Raw genomic sequence first — 20,598 nt, 5'->3', positions numbered from 1 at the left:
GGGGGGGGGGGGGGGGGGGGGGGGGTTGAAGGGGAAAGGGGAGCATGAATCATGTAACCATGTTAAAAATGAATATTAATAAATGTTAAAAAAAAAAAAAAAAGTAAAAAAAAAAAAAAATAAAGCAAGCTATCCCTAATAGCCACAGTTTAATAGCAATACTCTCCATTCTGCTTTTTATATATGGGAATGCTCACTTTCTTTGATGTTAGGTTCAGAATACAGAAACAGAATTTTTAACGATTTATATATTGGGTAAATCCAATATAGATAACAATTATAAGATTTTTTTAAACCTTCTGGACAACACAAATGTTGCTTTTCTTTCCCAAGTGTGCAAAGCAGACTATGAAAAGGGATTAAAAAATAAAGATATGTTATAGTGCTATTCTAGTATTTCTAGAAATTTTAGTGCTTTAAAGTATTATTAAGTTAGAATTATAAGTAGAATTTACCTGCTAATCTATAATTTTTCTTTGAGAACTTTAGGGATTTGCACAGCAATTAGGTTGATTAAAGTGAATGAAAAAACGGTGCAAATCCAACAGCCAACCCACTGGCTATTTCTCAGGATCACACAATAAACATAATTAACAACACACATATGACAAAGAATACTTAATGATTAGGATCCTATTAAAGAGGTGATTAGGATCCTATTAAAGAGCAAACTGGGCAGAGAGGTGTACATAGAATGCTGGCCCTGGGGTCAGGAAGACCCGAGTTCAAATCTGATCTTGGACACTTACTACCTATGTAACTCTGGGTGAGTCACTTAACCCTGTTTGCTTCAGTTTTTTTATCTGTAAAATGAGTTGGAGAAGAAAATAGAAAACCATTCCAGTATCTTTGCCAAGAAAACCCTAAATGGAATCACCAAGATTTGCACACCAGTGAAGAATGACCAAACAACAAAAACAGTAACCTCCTTGAAAGCATTTTGTCTTCCTCATCTTAAATGACTCTTTATTCCTAGCACATTATTCTATAGATACTAGGCATTCAAGAGAGATTTAGTGAACTGAATTAAATATAAACTTTAACTCTTTACTCACGTATCACTGGCACAAACTCGAAAACAGCTCATCAACAATTCAGCTGCTTTTTCCAACATATCCCCAACTTTACTTCTCCCTTTCTTCACCAACTGCTGGTCAGCCTAAGGGAAAACAAAACAGTTTGGGGTTTTTTTCTGGATTATTTTGTAAACTCAGTAAATATTCAGAATGATAACTTTAAAGTACAAAATATTTGGATTTCAAGCTAAATATAAATTCATAATTTTAGAATAAAATCTGAGAAGTTAGCTACATCTGAAAGCATTTAAAAGTAGATAATTAGGGGGCAGCTGGGTAGCTCAGTGGTGTGAGGGTCACACCTAGAGACAGGAGGTCCTAGGTTCAAACCCGGCCTCAGCCACTTCCCAGCTGTGTGACCCTGGGCAAGTCACTTGACCCCCATTGCCCACCCTTACCACTCTTCCACCTATGAGACAATACACTGAAAGTACAAGGGTTTAAAAAAAAAAAGTAGATAATTAGCATTTAAAAAAAAACTCATTACAAAAGATTCAAAAGTATTCTGACTCCTCTGGATTACAAATTCTAATCTGGCTAGTTTTACCTTCATAATAAATAATCTGAGAGGGAGCATGGGTCAGTAGATAAGAGGGCTGGCCAGGAAGACCTCAGATCAAATCAAACTGGGGCAAAGCCAGGTGCATAACCTCTCTGAATGAACTCTAGCAATCAGCTCCTGAGGAGCTACTGACTGACATTCATTGAACAAGTTTCCAGAGTTTCCCACATTGATGAAATCACGAGTCCAAACAGAAAAATAAATTATTCAAAATTTAACTAAGGATTTATATATTTTTTCATATATCAATCAGTCAGAAGATAAGCATTTATTTACCACTTACTGCATGCACTAGGCACTCTGCTAAATGAAAAGAATACAGCTATGCTGCATTTACAGTTTAGTCCTCAGTAAAGAAACAGAATGACTGAATCACTATAATGGAATAATAGCTTTATATATGATTAAAGGTCATTAATTCAGATGGAAAAGTTCTTGCTTCTTTTCTTTCATATCCTCTGACTATCCTGCCATATGCCCAGTAACCAGAGAAGATATATTTGCATAGTCTAGCATCAGCCAATGCCTGATTATACTCATACTAGAGAATGCTTTAGTTGCCAATTGAATCTACACTCTTCCACTATACAATTGCTTTAATGGAGGGCCTCTCTCCTATATTAAAAGTAGCTCCTGAAGAATTATTGGTAGAGTAATTGCTCTAACATGGAAAGGCCCTTTGGGAACTACGTGCCAAGAATCCTACAGTGGAAGCTAGCTACATACACAACCATTCAACCCATCTACATAGAAATAGGCTCCTAGAATCTCAGCACTCATTTACATAAGCCTGGCTTTCATAAGGTGTGGAATCAGTCAAGACAATCCAATTCTTGATAATCTGAGAGAAAAAAGAATAAAATTATGAAGAAGCTAATAACAGATTTTTAGTACTGAGGAATCATTTATGGATAAGTAAACTAAGTAATCATGACGTTCTATGTTTACTGCTACTTACATTATTAGCAAAAATTCGAAGGTCAAGTGCTACAGCATACATAATTGGTAAAGCCCTAGAAAAATAACAATAAAAATCTTTAGGGATATAAAGTAATTTTCTGTTAAGTAATTTTCTCAAAGACTTCCTAATAGGTCTACCTGTACTCCATCAAACTATCAATCTAATGTTCCTTATGAAGATATGATTTAGTCATGTATTCATCTGCTCAAAAGTCTTCTACAGTAATCCATTGAGAAAAGTTTAAACTACTGGCAATCAATGTTCTTCAAAGTCTGATGCCACCCTACTTTTCTAATGTTATTCTCTTTCATTTACTTTATGCTCTAGCCAAAGTGAATTCTATTTCCCACCATTCCTTGTATCCTTTAAGCCAGGAGTTCTTGACCTGTATAATGTTGTGAATGAATCCTATTACCAAGATAACGAAGCCTATGGACCCTTTCTCAGAATAATGTTTTTAAATACATAAAACAAAATATACAGAATTTCAAAAGAAACCAATTATATTGAACTATAGTTAACAATTTTTAAAAATATTTACTAATATTGTCTTTTTAATTTAATTATATGGAAAAAAAAACAATTTTTTACCTTCATCTTTAAGTTTGAGGCAAATTCTCTCCCTCCCTTCCCTTTCCATTCCCTGAGACAGCAAGGAATCTATATGTGTAATAATGTAAAACATCTTTCCATATTAGTCCTTTTGTAAAAGAGAAATTGAACAAGCAAAAGGAAAAAAGTGAAATATAATATGTCTCAGTTTGCATTCAGACTCCATCAGTTCTTTCTCTAGAGGTAGATGGCATTTTTCATCATAACTCCTTGAGGATTTTCTTGAGTCTTGGTACTGCTAAACATCCATCATATAATATTGCTGTTATTGAATATAATGTTCTCCTGGTTCTATTCATTTCACTTTGCATCAATTCATGTAGGTATTTTCACATCTTTCTTAAATCATCCTTCCAATAATTTCTTATATGACAGTAGTATTCCATTACAATCAAATACTACAACTTGCTCAGCCACTCCCCAACTAGATATTCCCTCAATTTTCAATTCTTTGCCACCACAAAAAGAGCTACTATATATATTTTTGCACAGATAGGTCCTTTCCCTCTTTTTAAAATCTCTTTGGAAAACAAACCTAGTAGTGTTATTGCTGAATCAAAGGAAATGCAGAGCTTTAAAGCCCTTTGGGGATAGTTCCAAATCTCTTTCCAGAATGGTGGGATGAGTTCACAACTCCACCAGCCACTGCTCAATTTTCCCCTATACACTCCAGCATTTGTTATTTTCCTTTTCTGTCATGTTAACCAATCTAGTAGTTGTAAGGCGGTATCTTAAGCTTGTTGCAATTTTGTAATTTGCATTTCTCTAATTAAGAGTAATTTAGAGCATTTTCCAAAATATTTCTTAAAAGTTCACAATTTTGTGTTTTCTTTGATAACATGGCTAATATGGAAGTATGTTTTGCCTGAATGCACATGTATAATCTATATCAAACTGCCTGATGTGTAATGAATGGGTCATGGGCCCTTAAGCTAGCAATAAGGCTACAAAGGAGGAAGGTGCTAGTTGCAAAGGATGGAATGAGCTGTACCCAGGCTGAGCTTGAAACCTGTTATAAATATATCAAGGATCCAACCCAGGTAACTGAGCATCAAGTGAAACTCTCACTGCTAGACACCAGGCTCTTTTAAGATATCAGGTTATCAGCCCCTTCCCTGCTGAGGAAACAGCTTCCTATTGGTGAATGGTAGGTTAACAGGAAGTAGATGTTGAACTTCTTGCCCTTCAGCAATGAAGTTTGTTCCAGCTGAAACTGCTCAGAACCATTCCTGTTGCCTGTCCCTGCTTGGCCTTAGATGGTAGGCAAATAGCCACAGAGTTCTCAAGGTTAAGGCTAAGGAGTTTACTGATAACAGAGTAAAGGGAACAAGGCAGTGGAAAGAGGGTTAGGAAGTACTGAAATCTAAGGGTGAAAGGTTTATCTGACTCGGGTTGCTAATAGGTCTTGTCTGGATGGTCCAGGGCAGGCAGCTCTGGGTCAGAGTGATGTGGTCTCTGGATAATAATAAAGTTTGATCTTTGACTAAAGGTTTACCAATAGTGCTAATAGTATTGATAAGTTGTTCTACAGGATTGGTTTAAACCCTATTCTAGGCCTAAGCTACCCACATTCTTACTTCCACCACCAGGGCCCCAGGGGGGGGAGGAGGGGCAAGGGATAAGTGAGTGATCAGGGGAGAAGTCAGGGAAGAACAGAACTCAGTCCTGGGTCTCCAGGGCTTTATATACCCTTGGCTCAACTGGCACTTGGTGCTTGCCCCTATGCCTCACGCCACCGTCAACATTCCAACCAGGGCAACTAACAGGTTGCCCAAGCCAATAGGGCAAAGTTAATAATCCTATATTACAACATGTATAATCTATATCAAACTGCCTGATGTTTCATCAGGAAGTGGGAGGGGGAAGGAGAAAAAGAGAGGAATTAGAACTCAGAATTATATAAAACTATTGTTAAAAATTGTTTTTACATATAATTAAGAAAAAATGTTAATAAAAGTTCACAGACTCTAGGTTAAAAACCCTGCCCTAGGTTTTTTGCTTACCAAATTCCTTATGCCTAAAATATCCTCCCATTCCTTTCTTCATTTGCTCAATTCCCACCTATCCTTTAAGGTCAACTCAAATACCATGTCAGGTATGAATGTGTCAGTAACAATCTTCTCCCTTCCATCATCATAATAATTAATAATGTATATAGAGCTTTAAAGTTTGTAAAGGGCTTTATTTCCTTCATTTGATATATTACATTTGCTTATGGTAAATGTTTAATATTTTGTATTATAGTTTTGGTGTTTGTGTTTTATCCTCCTACTGGCTTTATGAGGCAGGGATCCTAGGTTACCTAACCTTTGCAGCTTCTCAGTGCCCAGAACAATGCTTTGCCCAGGGCAGAGTTTTATTAAACATTTGTTGAATGAATGATTTGTCATATACTCCACCCCTAAAAGCAAATCTTCACAACTTGTTTCAATTATATAAAATCTAAAGTCAAAATTAAAAATAAACTTGTCAAAAAAAAAGAAATGAGTAAATGCACTCTCTTCTTTGCAGAGGTGAGGAAATATAAGTGTTGAATAAAACTACATTGTCAGGAGTTAATGTGTTGGTTAATTGTGATGAACTGAGTTTTTTTTCTTTGTTTCTCATTTTTCATTATAAAAAATGGGAAGGGGCATTTAAATGATGATAGATAAAATAAAGAGATCATAAAAAAATCTAAGTGTTGTCAAGATTCAAAACAGTTCAAGGACTTAAAGGGAGAAAAAAAATTCAATAACCTGGGTGAGAGGAAGAACAGATAAAAGAGGCTACTTGCTATTGTATAAGCCCAAATTTTACATGGCACTGTCTTGATGACATGCCAATGAAATTACATGGAAAAATAGATTTTCTCAAATCTTACTTGGAATCAAGAAAATAGACATTTAAAGCTAATAGAAGTATAAGATCCAAAAAACACTCACCACTGAAAAGTTTTAAACTGTTTTTAGTAGAGTACTTACCAATTTTCTTCTTTGTGGGCTTGGAATGCTCGCAGGAAAGATGTGTCATATTAAGGAAGATATGATATAGACTAAAACTCAAAATATACCTTATTAACAAATAACTTAAGACTGTATAGTAATAGTACAAGAAAAAAATCATACTCATCTGTCATTTTCCAATTATATGATTAATATCCTCAGAATTTTCATAAACCAATATTCCAAATTGCTGAATTTCAACAGGTATAAATCATCTAATAGTTTTTCTTCCTAATTACTGCTAAAATGTTCAAGAATATGCTGCTATGACATTGCAAACAACGTGTTATAACAACACTGAGAAGCAGCACGCAGTATAATTTCAAAACTTATATTTGGTTTTCCTCAGCCTAGACAATAATATCTTTGTATTTATAACGATAATATTTCAGAAAGCCTGTGATACAAAAGCTTATTTAACGGATCAAAGAATTTTAGAACTAGAAGACCTAAAATTTAGAGATAATAAAGTTCTGATTTCTTGTGACTATGTCAGATGGGTAAAGATTGAACAGACTATCTCTTCAGGACAGGAAGTAAAAATTAGAACAATCAACAGTATCTGTTTATTAGCAATGTTTGAAAAACCAAATTTGCCTTAAGATCATTTGTAGACATGAAAAATTAATACGTGTTTTAAATAAATGGTTCTATGACTCAAAGTTTAACCAACTGATATAATTAAGGCATAAAAAAGCATTAAATCATACAAATAACTATACCAAATTACCACTTACAAAATTCTTCATCACAAAATGGCTCAATGTTCCTTCATGCTTAATATTATCCCTATGATATCATTTTTATATGAATTAAAATACTTAAGCCAAATAGCACTTTGAACTTTTCTGGTGGACTTATATCTTGAAGTGAAATACATCTAATTTTTCCTAATAGGTCATATAGTACCTTATACACAGTAGGCATATAATGGCTGCTGAATGAATTAATGAAGGAACTATAAGCTACCTAAGAGGAAGAATAATGTCATTTTCATGTTTATATCCTTAGACTATGTTGTTTAATAAATATTAAATCCAAAGGCTGAAATAAATTTTACTTCCTAATATTTTACAATTCTTCACTAATTAAAGGTATAGAAAGCTTCCCCCCAAGTTCTACAGTCTTGAACCTATAATTAAGTACTCTAGTTACTACATAAATAACTTATGGAAAAAAGATATTAGAAAAAAAAAAGGATATTGAACTATCACAGTCTGACATTTGTATGCTTCAATGAAATCATGGTTTCCTACTGCATAGGTACACCTATTTTAAAAAAAGTCTTAGAAAACTTATTCTTGGAAAAAATTGTTTAAGCATATACCAAAAAAATCTACCTTTGTACTGACTACTGAATGATAGATTAAATGCTCTAAACTGATTAATTATCATTTACTTATTTAATTTGACCAATTACATGCAATAATTTCCTCTAAACTGGCAATTAAAGAAGGGTTGGCAATAAGAGGAATAATTATCTCAGAGGTAAGTTCAGAAAGTGTTGGTATATGGTCCTGTCCCTCACACAGCTTTGGAACTATCTTGTGAAGGCCCAGAAAAGGGTAGTCAGTTCTTGGTGGCTCCTCTGGTATGATGACTGGCCCTCATCAATGCTAAAAGGGCTAAGAAGCTTTAAATAGACTCATGCCTGGGACAAGTAAGCCGTATTAAGTTTCATCATGCCATCTGAAAGTATGGAACTTCACCAAAACCCAGGCAGTGTGTTGAAAACCAGTAGGAAATGCTGGCTATTTCACTTCCAGGATGACTCTCCCAATAGCTTATTAGGCCCTTCCACTGTCTCTTATTCAGATACTATTAAGCTGTCCAATTAAACATAACCTAGCTTTAGAATGGATAATTAAGAAATTAACAACAATAGTTATAAGAAGTTATATTCAAAATTATACTTACTTTCTTTCCATGCCTGTTTCCTCAACAGTAATTTTTAAAAAATGTCTACACAAGTTAACAGTGAAACTAAGAATAGAATTATATACACATCTTCCTCATACTCAAATGAAAACACTAAATACAGTGCCTTTAGAAAGATTAAATGGTATATTTTGTTTTATACTAGCAATTCATACAGAAATAGTAAGTTTCTTGAAATGGAAAAAAATTTTCAAAGCATAAATATTAACCATATGAGTTTTTATAGGCTGTCATAGTAAAAACATGAAGATAGTTTTCTACTGTGTCTAAAAGTTTCAATAAAAAAAAATTCAAGATAAAATTACCTAGTCAATTTAAGAATATTTAAATGCCTCCATTCTACCCATTTCCAATTTACTGTAATTACCTTAAATGAGCAGCAAACATTTCATCATATGGAGGTTCCAGCACTTGTTGACATTTCTCTTCTGGAGAAGGAAGCTGATTTATAGAAAAGGGAATAAACTTTTAAGAATTAAAAAAATCTGCACTGAAAGTAGAATATAGAGAGAAATTTTAATAATTAACTAAACAATTAAAAATTCAAATTTCTTTTACATCAAAAGAAATCTAATAGCAAAAATCATAAACCTTACCATAGTAACTATAGTGAATTTAGATTTAGAAAATATACTTACATAGAACATTAATAATAAATAGAAACCCAAGCATAACTATGATACTGCTATAATATGAGTCATCATTTTTCTCAGCTAAACCAACCACTATCATATCTCAATATCTTAGACTGAAATATTTTGGTGTCATCTTAAACTTTTCCCTAAATCTCAAGTATATTACCCAAAACTGTAATTTTTTCCAAAAAATGATTTTATTTTATAAAGAAATCTGCAATATTTTTCCTTCCCCTTGCCCAAGAGTCAACTGTGGCTCCTTACTCTCTACTACATCATATAACAAATCTGCCTTACCTCCAAAGACCTCTAAATTTGGCAGTATCCTAAACCCATTTTATTTTCCACTATTACTCGGTGTGGACTTTCTGATCTAGTCAAGTCAGTATCCACAATGTCTTCTGCATTTAACGTGCTAATTCCTCTCTCACCAGCTTTGTTCATGTTGTCTCTCTGTGTCTCCCCTGTTCTGCTGCCTAATTCCTACTTTTCAAAGTTTAGTTAAAGTACCTTCAATAAACTTTCAACAACTTCAAAGTCTGGTCTGAAGGTCTACCTTCTAAGACTAAATCTCTTTTAAGTGAAGGTCCAGGCACAAAGATCAGTTAAGCAATTCTTGGAGTTAGCATAAGTTGGTGAATAGGCTGAAAACAACACAGTTCTCAGCCTCCAAACTAAGAAAGGTGACAAACAACAATAAAAGGTAACTGAATCACAGCTGCAAAACATTTAAAATACTAAAAACAATTTGACTAATTTTAAAAGTCCTTAAAATAAGCCAAGTAAATTTTCAGATAGTGATTGCACAGGATACTCATTCAGAGCAGGTATCTATGGGGCATGTCTGTGTATGGCATAAAGAACTGCTTAGGTAATTTAAAGCATAATATATGCAGTTACAAACATGTATTATAAAGTAACTTCTTAAGAAAGAGATATCATCCAAAAGCTGTCCACTTCAATGACAATACAACCCAAAATATCACAAATACAGTTGGAAGTAATACCATTCAGCAATTGCGCAAAAAATTTACTTTAAACATTCCAAGAAAAAAATCTTTTAAATATTTTGTAAGTGAAAGGATCTTTCACTTCCAACTAGTTATCTAGTTATCTTCTTTTCCATAGCAGCACTTTTTTTCTTTATTTTTTTATTCTAAAGTATCTTGTCCCCCCCATGATAAAAGGTCACATGATGAAAATTTATATATATGCATATATATATATATAAATTATATCTTTCATGTTTCTATTTATCAGTTCTTTACCTAAAGGTGGACATTCACATGTTATTCTTTAAATATTAATTCTGTAGCTATATATAATGTTCTTTTGATTCTACTTGTTTCAATATTCGTTAATTCATGTAGGTTTTTCTAGTTTTAAAAAAAACTAACCAGTTCATTATGAAGTAGTAATATTCCATTTATGAAAGGGAATTTTTTAAATCAAACCCATTTTAATTATTACACATCACAATCATATACCACAAACTTGTTTAGTCATTCTCGCAAATGACGGACATCTCAATTTTCAGTTCTTTGACACCCAAAGAAAGCTGCTATAAATATTTAGGAACATATGGGTTCTTTTCCTTTCCCCTTGATCTCCTTGGGAAACAGATCCAATAGTAGTATTGCTGAGTCAAAGAGTATACAAAGTTTTATAACTCTCTGGACATAAATCCAAATTGTTGTCCAAAATGGTTGGAGGATCAGTTCACCATTCCACCACCAGTGTATTACTGTCTTCTTTTTCTTATAATCTTTCCAACATTTGTCATTTTGCCCTTTTATTATTTTAGCCAATCTGACAGGTGTGAGATATTTCAGGATTGTTTTGGTTTGTAGTTCTCTAATCAGTAGTGATTTCAAGCTCACAAATTAATGAGGGAGGCAACATAAAAACAGACATATTCAAAGCAAGCTATATACAGGATAAATAGGAAAACATTAACAGAGAGAAAACACTGGAATTAAGAGGAGTTGGGGAAGGCTTCATGGAGAAGGTAAGATTTAGGCTGGTACTTAAAGGAAGGTGAGTAAGTACCGCAAAGAGAGAGCACATTCTGGGCATGGGGGATAGGTAGGGAGAATGCCTGGAGCTGAGATGGAGTGTCTTGTTTGTGGAACAGCCAAGAGGGAAGTATCACTGGATTGAAGATTTGGGGTAGTAACATCTAAAAAGTCTAGAAAAGTAGGAGGGGGCTAGGTTATGAAGGGCTTTGAATGCCAAAGAAAACATTTAGTATTTGCTCCTGGAGACAAAAGGAATTGGAGTCTATTGTATCAGATTCCATTTTAGGAAAATTTTGTGGCTGAATGAAGGATAGACTTGAAGGGGGAAGAGACTTGAAGGAGATTATTGCAGTAATCAAGGCATGAAGGAATGAGTGCCTGCACTAGAAATGCTGGCAGTATCAGAAGAGAAAAGGGGACATATTTAAGAGATGTTACAAAGGTAAAATTGTCAGGCCTTGGCAACAGCTTGGATATGGGTGAAAAAAAGTGAGCAGTCCAGGATGACTTCTAGGTTGTAAGCCTGAGGAACTGCAAGGTTGGCACTGCCCTTTAGAGTATTAGGAAGGAAAGGTTGGGGGAGGGTTTTAAGGAAAGATAATGATTTCTATTTTGAACCTATCAAGTTTAAAATGTCTCCTGGGCATCCAGTTCAAGATGTCTAAAAGGCAGTTAGAAATGTAAGCCTGGAGGTCAACAAGAGTTTGGGGCAGGAGAGTAGATTTGCAAATCACCAACATAGAGAGATAGTAATTAAATCCATGGGAACTGATGAGATCATCAAGTATAATATAAAGGGGGAAGAGAGAGTCTAGGCTAGAACCCTGAGGGGCCCCTACAGTTAAGAGAGCATGATCTGGAGAAGAATCTAGCAAAGCAGAGAGGAGCAACCAGAAGGTAGGAGAACCAAGAGAGAGTGTGTTCCAAAAAGTCAAGAGAAAAGAGAAGCTCAAGGAAGAGAGTGATGAACAGTGTCAAAGACTGCAGATAGGTCAAGGAGAAGGAGGACTAAGAAAAGGGTTGGATTTGGCAAGTAAGAGATGATTACTAACTTTGGAGAGAGCAGTTTTGGTGGAATGACAAGATTGGAAGCCAGACTTGTAAAGGGTTAAGAAGAAAGTGAGAGGGGAGAAAGTGGAAGCACCTATTTATTATAGACAGTCTTTTTGAGGAGTTTAGCTATAAGAGGTAGAGGAAATACAGAACAATAGTGGAGGCAGAAGAATTCTGTGAAGATTTTTTTCAGCACAGGGGAGACATAAGCATGTATGTAGACAATAGGAATAAATCAGCAGACAGAGAGAGATTTAAAATAAGTGAAAGAGTGGGGAGGGGGTAATCTATTGGAGATAGGATTAAATGGGACCACTTGAACAATACAAAGGTGGTAGCTTTGGTAAGGAGTAAAGTCATGTGAGACAGATGAAGCAGAGAGTGGAAGAAGGCACCTGAGTGATGAGAGAGATGGAAGAAAACAGAAGCAGAGTTCACAGCAAATGGATTCAATTTTTTCTCAGCTGGGGAGAAAGGGGACCACAGGAGGCTTAAGGAGGGATGAAAAGGTATAGAAGAGCCCCTGTTGGAGAGTGGGACAGTGAGTTGATATGGGGATTACAATAGTATTGCCTAGCAGCAGTGAGGGTCCAATTGAGGTTGGATAACATAAATTTGTAGTGAAACTGGTCAGAATGGTTGTATGATTTTCTCCTCTTTCATTCAGCAGTGTGTGTGTGTGTGTCCAAGGCTGAGGCTTGACTGGGTGTAGCAATGGGTGATATAAGGGGGTCAGGATTCAAGAGAGAAGCTCTCTGTAGAGCTGAATTGGTTCACCAAGGAGTCAAGATAGGAAGAAGAGGTGAGTGTGGCTCTTCTGGAGAAATAAAAAGATAAAAGATTTTGGTCTATGACAGACTTAAAAAAATAATTTTTAATTTAATTTTTTAAAATATTTTTTCTATGGTTACATGATTTGTGGGAAGCCAATAAGAGAATAGATAAAAATCTAAGACCCCTCTTTTGACACCTCTTATGAACCATACCTTTTCTTATTGGAAAAACATTATAGACTTATTGAAAAGCTTTGAGTCCTTAGCAGACCAGCAACTACTGAGTTAAAAATTTCTCTCCTTGATAATTAAGAAGCCTGAACTCTAAAAAATATAGTCAAGGCTGGACACAGACAAAGATAGAGATAAGACTCAAGCCAGACTATCTGACCAGGTGCAGATCTGTAAATCAAGGCAGAAAACAATTAGTAAACATCTCTATGAAATATATTTCTGCTCCCAGAATTAACCCCTACTAATTGGTGGTTGGAATTTGGCCCTTGTCCTTGTACCCATCTCTCTACTTTTAGACTTTAATGGATTGTGTATGATTTGTAACCCCTTCACAGCTGTGACCCTTTCTTTGTGTTCTTTGTTTGAAGCCAGTATAAAATAAAGTCCAAATCCCATAGCATTAGAGCAACATGGGCTAACCACTAGTCTGGTTGTTCTCATTTTCTTTTTCCTGTCTTAACAATCCGATGCCACCAAACGCCACTCAGAATCCTACCTACCATATAAAGGCTGGCTCTCTGTAATGATTCATGTTTTTTCCCTCCCCACCAAACTCCCCCTCCCCGTAGCCAACACGCAATTCCGCTGGGTTTTACACATTACAATGATCAAGACCTAATTCCATATTATTGATAGTTGCTCTGGGGTGGTCGTTTAGAGTCTATATTCCAAATCATATCCCCATCAACCCATGTGTTCAAGCAGTTGTTTTTCTTCTGTGTTTCTACTACCACAGTATTTCCTCTAACTGTGAATAGCATTCTTTCTCATAAGTCTCTCAGAATTATCCTGAAACACTGCATTGCTGGTACTAGAGAAGTCCATTACATTCAATTGTACCACAGTGTATCAGTTTCTGTGTATAATGTTCCCTTGGTTCTGCTCCTTTCACTCTGAATCAATTCCTGGAGGTTGTTCCAGTTCACATGGAATTCCTCCAGTTCATTATTCCTTTTAGCACAATAGTATTCCATCAACCAACAGATACCACAGTTTGTTCAGCCACTCCCCAATTGAAGGGCATTCCCTCATTTTCCAGTTTTTTGCCAACACAAAGAGCAAGGGTATAAATATTTTTGTACAAGTCTTTTCCCCTATGGTCTCTTTGGGGTATAAATCCAGCAGTGGTATGGCTGGACCAAAGAGCAGAAAGTCTTTTAAAGCCCTTCAGTCATAGTTCCAAATTGCCATCCAGAATGGTTGGATCAATTCACAATTCTACCAGCAATGCATTAATGTCCCAATTTTGCCACATCCCCTCCAACATTTATTACTTTTCTTTGCTTTCACGTTAGCTAATCTACTAGGTGTAAGGTGGGACCTCAGAATTGTTTTGATTTGCATTTCTCTAATTATAAGAGATTTAGAACACTTTCTCATGTGCTTAATGATAGTTTTGATTTTTTTTATCAGATTTCAGAATTCTTGAGCATAGAGTTGTTATATTTGTGAGTGGTGGCAAGATAGAGTATGACCAGACTTATGTCTACTCTCTGAGGACTTACCTATATAAATGCAAAAAGTTTAACACCAAGAGGTTGAATATTTAGTAATGAGTTGGGTTTTTTGGTGCTACTAATTCATGAAGTCTACATACAAAGCACTTCAACTGTGTTAGTGAAGAGAATACACACACTAATTAAATATTAAAATGTTATATATTCAACAAAATATTTAGATGAATAAGGGTAATATATCAAAAGACATGGAAAAATATCAGTTCATCAATCAAAAATAATAGCATTAATACAAAAGCATACATGAACATCAACTATCAGATTATGAGAACAATCTACACATACACAGCAAACTTTTGCAAGCAATATTACAAAATAGACCATACTCCTACCGTCATACAGGTTTGACAGTTTGAGATTCCACTGAATTTACTTATTTGCTTACTATAAAAAAGTATCTGAATTTGACAAAGCAAAATATGCCTTAAAAGTTCTCTTCCAACAAGGTGCATCTCATGCAAAAATCAAAATGATAAAAAGCTCCTAAAAGACATAACAGAGATAACTTTATCTTCTCATTACTATCACAAGAGGCATAAAAGAGGGAGCTATACATACCAAATGTTTTCATCATTCTTTTTTTATATTTATTTTAATTTTTTTTTAGTTTCCAAACCTCTATTCCTTCCATTCTCTCTCTAGACTCATTAAGAAGGTAAGCAAAATGATAGCAATTATACATGTGAAATCATGCAAAACATATCTTCATATTAACCATGTTGAAAGAAAAATAAAGTAAAAAAATTATTCTTCAATCTACAGGCAGATTTCATCAATCCTCTCTTTGGAGATGGATAGCATTTTTTTAAAACCCTTACATTCTATCTTAAAATTAATACTGTGTATTAGTTCCAAGGCAGAAGAGCAGTAAGGGCTAGGCAATGGGGGTTAAGTGACCCAGTACCTCCCATCTCTACATCTGGCCCTCAATCCAGTCACCCAGATGCCCTCTGGATAGCATTTTTCATCAATAGTGCTTTGGAACTGTTTGGGGTCATTGTCTTGATGAGAGTAGCTAAGTCTCTCCCAGTTGGTCATCATTACAATATTGCTGTTACTCTGAACAATGTTCCTCCTAATTCTGCTCTTCTCACATTGCATCTCTTTCCATGTTTTTCTAAAACTATTCCTCTCTATAGTAATCCAACATTATACACTACATGCTTAAAATGGAAATACTTTTACATAACTGCACATGTAAAATCTACATCAAACTGCTTGCCTTCTCAGTGGGGGAGAAGGTGTGAGAGAGAGGAAGAGAATCTGGAAATCAAAACCTTAAGAGACAAATGTTAAAATTTGTTTTTACATGTAATTCCAAAAAATGAGATAGGCAACTAGGTGGCTCAGTGGATGGAGAGCCAGGCCTAGAGTTGGGAAGTCCTAGATTCAAATCTGGCCACATACAATCTAATGTGTGATCTTAGGCAAGTCACTTAACCTCAACTGCCTAGTCCTTGCTCATTTGCCTTGGAATGGATATTTAGTATCCATTCTAAGGTAAGAGTTTTAAAAAGGTAATACTCATCTATCACAACCTGTTCATTCCCCCAAATGATGGGCATCCCCTCAATTTCCAATTCTTTGTGACCACAAAAAGAACTGAGACAAATATTTTTTGTACATGTGGGTACTTTTTCTTTAGTCACTTTGGGAAAGACACAATAATCATATCGTTGGGTCAAGAGGATATGCACAGCTCTACAGCCCTATGGGTATAATGGCTGGAGTAATTCAGAACTCCACCAACAGTGTTTACCACTTCCATGTTGGAGATTCAACACAATCTAAAACAAGGATGTATTTCACAGATGATGAATTCTACCAAATGATCTTGTTTGCAGACAACATTGTGCTAGCTGGATTTAGTCCTGCAATAATACTGAGCTTTGTATAAATGGTGATTTTGAACCTTGAGCTTCATCCCCCATAAATCCCTTAGTTTTCCCAAAATTTCCTTTAATCTCTCCTGCGCCTACACGTTTGCAAGGTCACTTTATTGTTTTAAATTTGGCTGTTAACTCCTCCCTCTTCCTCTTTTGTTCCTGGGAGTGGGCCAGTCAATAACCTTTTAGTTAGGTCTGTTAGTTTGTTATTAATAAAATATTCATAAATATAATATTTAGTATCTTGCATATTAATTTTAATCTCCACAATTTTGGCTAACCACGACAGGATAAAATCCTCAAATATTTTTTTAAACAGATTTTCAGTATAGTTAGTAAGTTTGGCCAAAAGCTGAGCTGGGATTTCCCTTTCTTGTTGTTTTTTTCTTTCTCCACCTGCCACTCAGCCTGCCTGCTTTCATCCCATCTAGACCACTGAAGCCTCCGCCCACCAGCCAGCTTCCACTGCTGCTGCCTTTCCACACTCATCTGCTCCAGCCAGTATTCCTCACTGCTCCCCGCCCAACCCATAGCCTGCCAATCTGAACTGCCTTATTGAGACCCAAATCCCTCCCCCTACCCCACGTGGCTTTTCCAGCCGGTGCTAGCCATTTTTTAAGCCGAAGTCTTAAATGGATCCTGGACTTCTGGCTGAGAGACTTACAACTCAAGAATTTTTTTTTTCCCCACAAGAAGGGGACTTCTTTGCCTTTTCTTTTGAGAGCAGGGAGACTAAATCAGTAGATTGTAAGTAGAAGTTTGAGGGATTTTTTCTCTACCTTTAGGCCAACTCTCCTATGCAAATAATACCCTATTGTTCTCCCACGAGAAATTCTGCTTGCTTTTTGTTTACTCTATAAACAAAACCCCATCCAGCCTCTACAGGAATAATGCTGTTTCAAAGCATACTTGAAACTCAGAAACAGCTGTTTGAGTAGGTAAAATTACAAACTGCAGTTTGGATCTGCTTAATTCTTTTCCAGAGGACTTTTGTGCTGATTGAATACCTTGCAGTAGAGAGCTTGATTCAGGGGAGAAATGCATCTCCTCATACCTCTTTGGTTTTTTTGTTTACTGATATCCACTATGAGGGTTATGCACACTGTGTTCTATGCAGAATTTGCCCTCACTATGACAAAGTTCAGAGCTCTGACCAACATCTGAATGGATGAAAATACTGGGGGAGGGGAAATAACCTTAAAAAGAGATCTGAAAGTTTATTGCTTGCTAATTATTTTCAACTTTTCCCCTCAAAATAGTATGCCTATTGGGATTGGTAACAAAGGTTTTTGACTATACTGCTTGTAACTGGTCATTTGCTTACATTATTGTATTTGCTGATTTCTTTAAGGTTAAATTTTTTTAAGTTTATCTGTATTAATCTAATTAATATTTATTCTGTTCTTTATCTGTACAGTTTCCCTATGATTTTACTGACCATGCCATTATGAAAAAGCCCATGAATATCTAACACAAAAAATTTTTAAGTTGTAAAAAGCCCATAAGTCTTATGTATCCTGGATTTGTCATCTTAAATATTGAGGTCACATGTTGCTTATACAACCTTGGAGAATATAATGACTTAAGAACTTAAATTGAAATTTTATAAGGGGTTTTTAGAAATGACTTTATATACCTAGTACCTTCTGAATGGATGATTGGTTTTCATATTATAAAGAATGTTCTATTAAAAGGTAGATAATCAAATAGAAGTTCCTACCAAAAATTTTATATATAAAACACGAAGCCAAAAAGAGCTCCTGCATGCATGATATTTTAACTCTTTAGTTTAACTTACTTCCAAAGGATCTAGATTTCTTTGTGATGTTCTAGACCCCAAAAAGTTTTTCCTGAGCAATAGAGGTTTGTGTTTTTGCCAAGGTTGAAAGAATTGTTACATCTGTATAACTTGTGACATATATCCATCAGTTCGGAGATTTTTTTTTAAATATCACACAGCAAGTGGTTATATATAAACTTATGTAAATCCTATATAACAATGGGTTTGTTTGCTATTGTCAATAACTGGGCTATTGTGAATTTTGGGAATTTGGTACTTTATTTGAATGTGGATTATCTACTCTACTACTGTTTTGTTTTTATATATCTGTTATTTTGCAAAAATCATTTGTACTCACACAGTGGATCATGGCCAAGTTTAAAAAGGAAGTGGATCTCATTTTTGGATGAGGAATTTTTGTATTCTACCTCCCCTTGGCTGACACAGTGTGTCAATGATTCTAAGTTATATATTTTTGATTTTTAAAACATTTTTGTTTGTATTTGCAATATAGTATTTGAGTACTTTGAAGTACATATAAACAATATTAATCTTTTTTTATTTTACAGTAATATAAGTGTAAAATACATTTGTTCTAATATCAATGCACACCCAAAAAAGCTTTAAACTGTAGAATGCCATTGATTGTTTAAATATTATGGGACTTTGCTTAATGATTATGCCTGATTCAAGAAGAAGAAAATATAAAAAGAGCCACTGCACAGTGCTAAAGAAGCACAAAGCCAACCTGCATAGTGCAAATGGAGAACAAGGTCAAAGAGACCAACCAATCCCAGTGGGACTGATGTAATTTTGAGCCAAGACAAGAGGACTTGAACTTGTTTGGGGTTTGAGGTTGCAGCACTTAACATATGTTAAGATGCAGGACTTCCTCTGAAACACATTCTATCCAAACACCTCATCCTAGCTACTATTCTAGCTCCTATAATCTAGTCCCTTTGTTCTGTCTTCTATAAGTGTGGCAAACTTTCTGTAGTCCTGGCTACTGATTGGGTAAATGCATAATTACTTAAATCACTTTAATTGGGCCCTGATTCAAGGACCTGTTACAGTATTATTTTTTCTTTATTTAGATTTTTTTATATTTTTTGGTTTCTTTTGCAATTAATTCATATACCTTATAACTCAGCCACATTTTCCTGAGTGATCCCTGTTTGTTATCATTTTCCTCAGGGGGAGCTTTGTTATTATTGTGAACTTTGATTTGAATTTAGGAAATTTTAGGATAAGAAATTTGCTACCTCCCAGAATCCAGACAATGAACCTGTTTGGAGAAAACACTATGAAGATGCCTGCAGAGACCAAACACTGCATGAGAAGATCCACAGTGAACTTTAGGATGTGAAACTGAACTATGGGGGGGGGTTGAAAACATTTGTTTTGAATGTATACTCTTCTGCCAAAGGGGACTACCCCCAAATTGGCTTTTTGTTAATGTAGCAATCATTGATTTTTTTCCCTTTTATTCACAAATTATTACAATTTATATGTTGATTATGTTTTTATGATCCACTGGGGAGACTGGTCTCCCAAAGGATCACAGAGGGGTATGTATAAATGGAGATTTTGAACCTTGGACTTCATCCCCAAAAAATCCCTTAGTTTTCCCAAAATTCCCTTTAATCTCTCCTGCACCTCTCCGTGGTCACGTTATTGTTTTATATTTGGCTGTAATTCCTCCCTCTTCCTCTTTTGTTCCTGGGAACAGGCTGGTTAGTAACCTTTTAGTTAGGTCTCTGAAAATATTCATAAATATAATATTTAGTATTTTGCATATTAATTTTAATCTTCGCAGCTTCCTAGACAAGAGCTACAACTACTCAAAATTGACAAAACAGGCCTGCACGTGGACCTTGAGTTGGGCCTGGAATTCAGCAAAGGGAGAAGACCAGATTGTATTGCCTTTGGAAAACAGTAAAATGTCTTTAAAAATCTCCTATGCCTATCCTATCAGCCTATCCCTAAAATAAAGATTTATCTTTTTTTTTTTTTTAAAACCCTTACCTTCTATCTTGGAGTTAATATTGTGTATTGGTTCCAAGGCAGAAGAGTGTAAGGGCTAGGCAATGGGGGTTAAGTGACGTGCCCAGAGTCACACAGCTGGGAAGTGTCTGAGGCCAGATTTGAGCCTAGGACCTCCCATCTCTAGGCCTGGCTCTCAATCCACTGCCCTACCCAGATGTCCCCAAAGATTTATCTTTTAAACAGCAATTCATTTAAATTAGTTTGATTCCAATGTCATTTGGCCACAAGTCTTGCAATTTTTGATCAGTTAAAAATGAGAATCCCTGGACTTCCGGGTTAAGATGGCGGCAGAGTAAGAAGCAGCTCTTAACCTCTCCTGACCGAAACATACAAAACTCCTCAAGGGGACATAAAAACAAGTCCAGACGAACGGAGGAACCCCATAACAGGGCACAGCGTGGAAGGTACGTGGAATCGAGACATTTCCAAGCTAAAAAGGGCTCTCACTCACTCAATCTCGAGCTGAGCAACCGCCCCCCCCCCCCCCCCCCCCCCCCCCCCCCCCCCCCCCCCCCCCCCCCCC

The 20,598-nt window shown here is 35.6% G+C and overlaps 1 protein-coding gene across 1 annotated transcript in view; it reads right to left on the bottom strand.

Annotated features, from left to right (window-relative positions):
* PCID2 (PCI domain containing 2) overlaps nt 1-20,598 on the bottom strand; it is an 80,870-nt gene that overhangs the window by 23,004 nt on the left and 37,268 nt on the right. The window contains 5 exon segments of the mRNA XM_044670516.1: nt 1,056-1,159; nt 2,597-2,651; nt 6,175-6,216; nt 7,399-7,464; nt 8,501-8,574. Of these exon segments, the coding sequence (XP_044526451.1) occupies nt 1,056-1,159; nt 2,597-2,651; nt 6,175-6,216; nt 7,399-7,464; nt 8,501-8,574 (341 nt within the window).

This window comes from Gracilinanus agilis, chromosome 3 (assembly GCF_016433145.1).
Source record: "Gracilinanus agilis isolate LMUSP501 chromosome 3, AgileGrace, whole genome shotgun sequence".
In the NCBI taxonomy this organism is placed as follows: Eukaryota; Metazoa; Chordata; class Mammalia; order Didelphimorphia; family Didelphidae; genus Gracilinanus; species Gracilinanus agilis.
The sequence above is the reverse complement of the archived record's forward strand: the minus strand, read 5'-3'. Positions and strand labels throughout refer to the sequence as shown.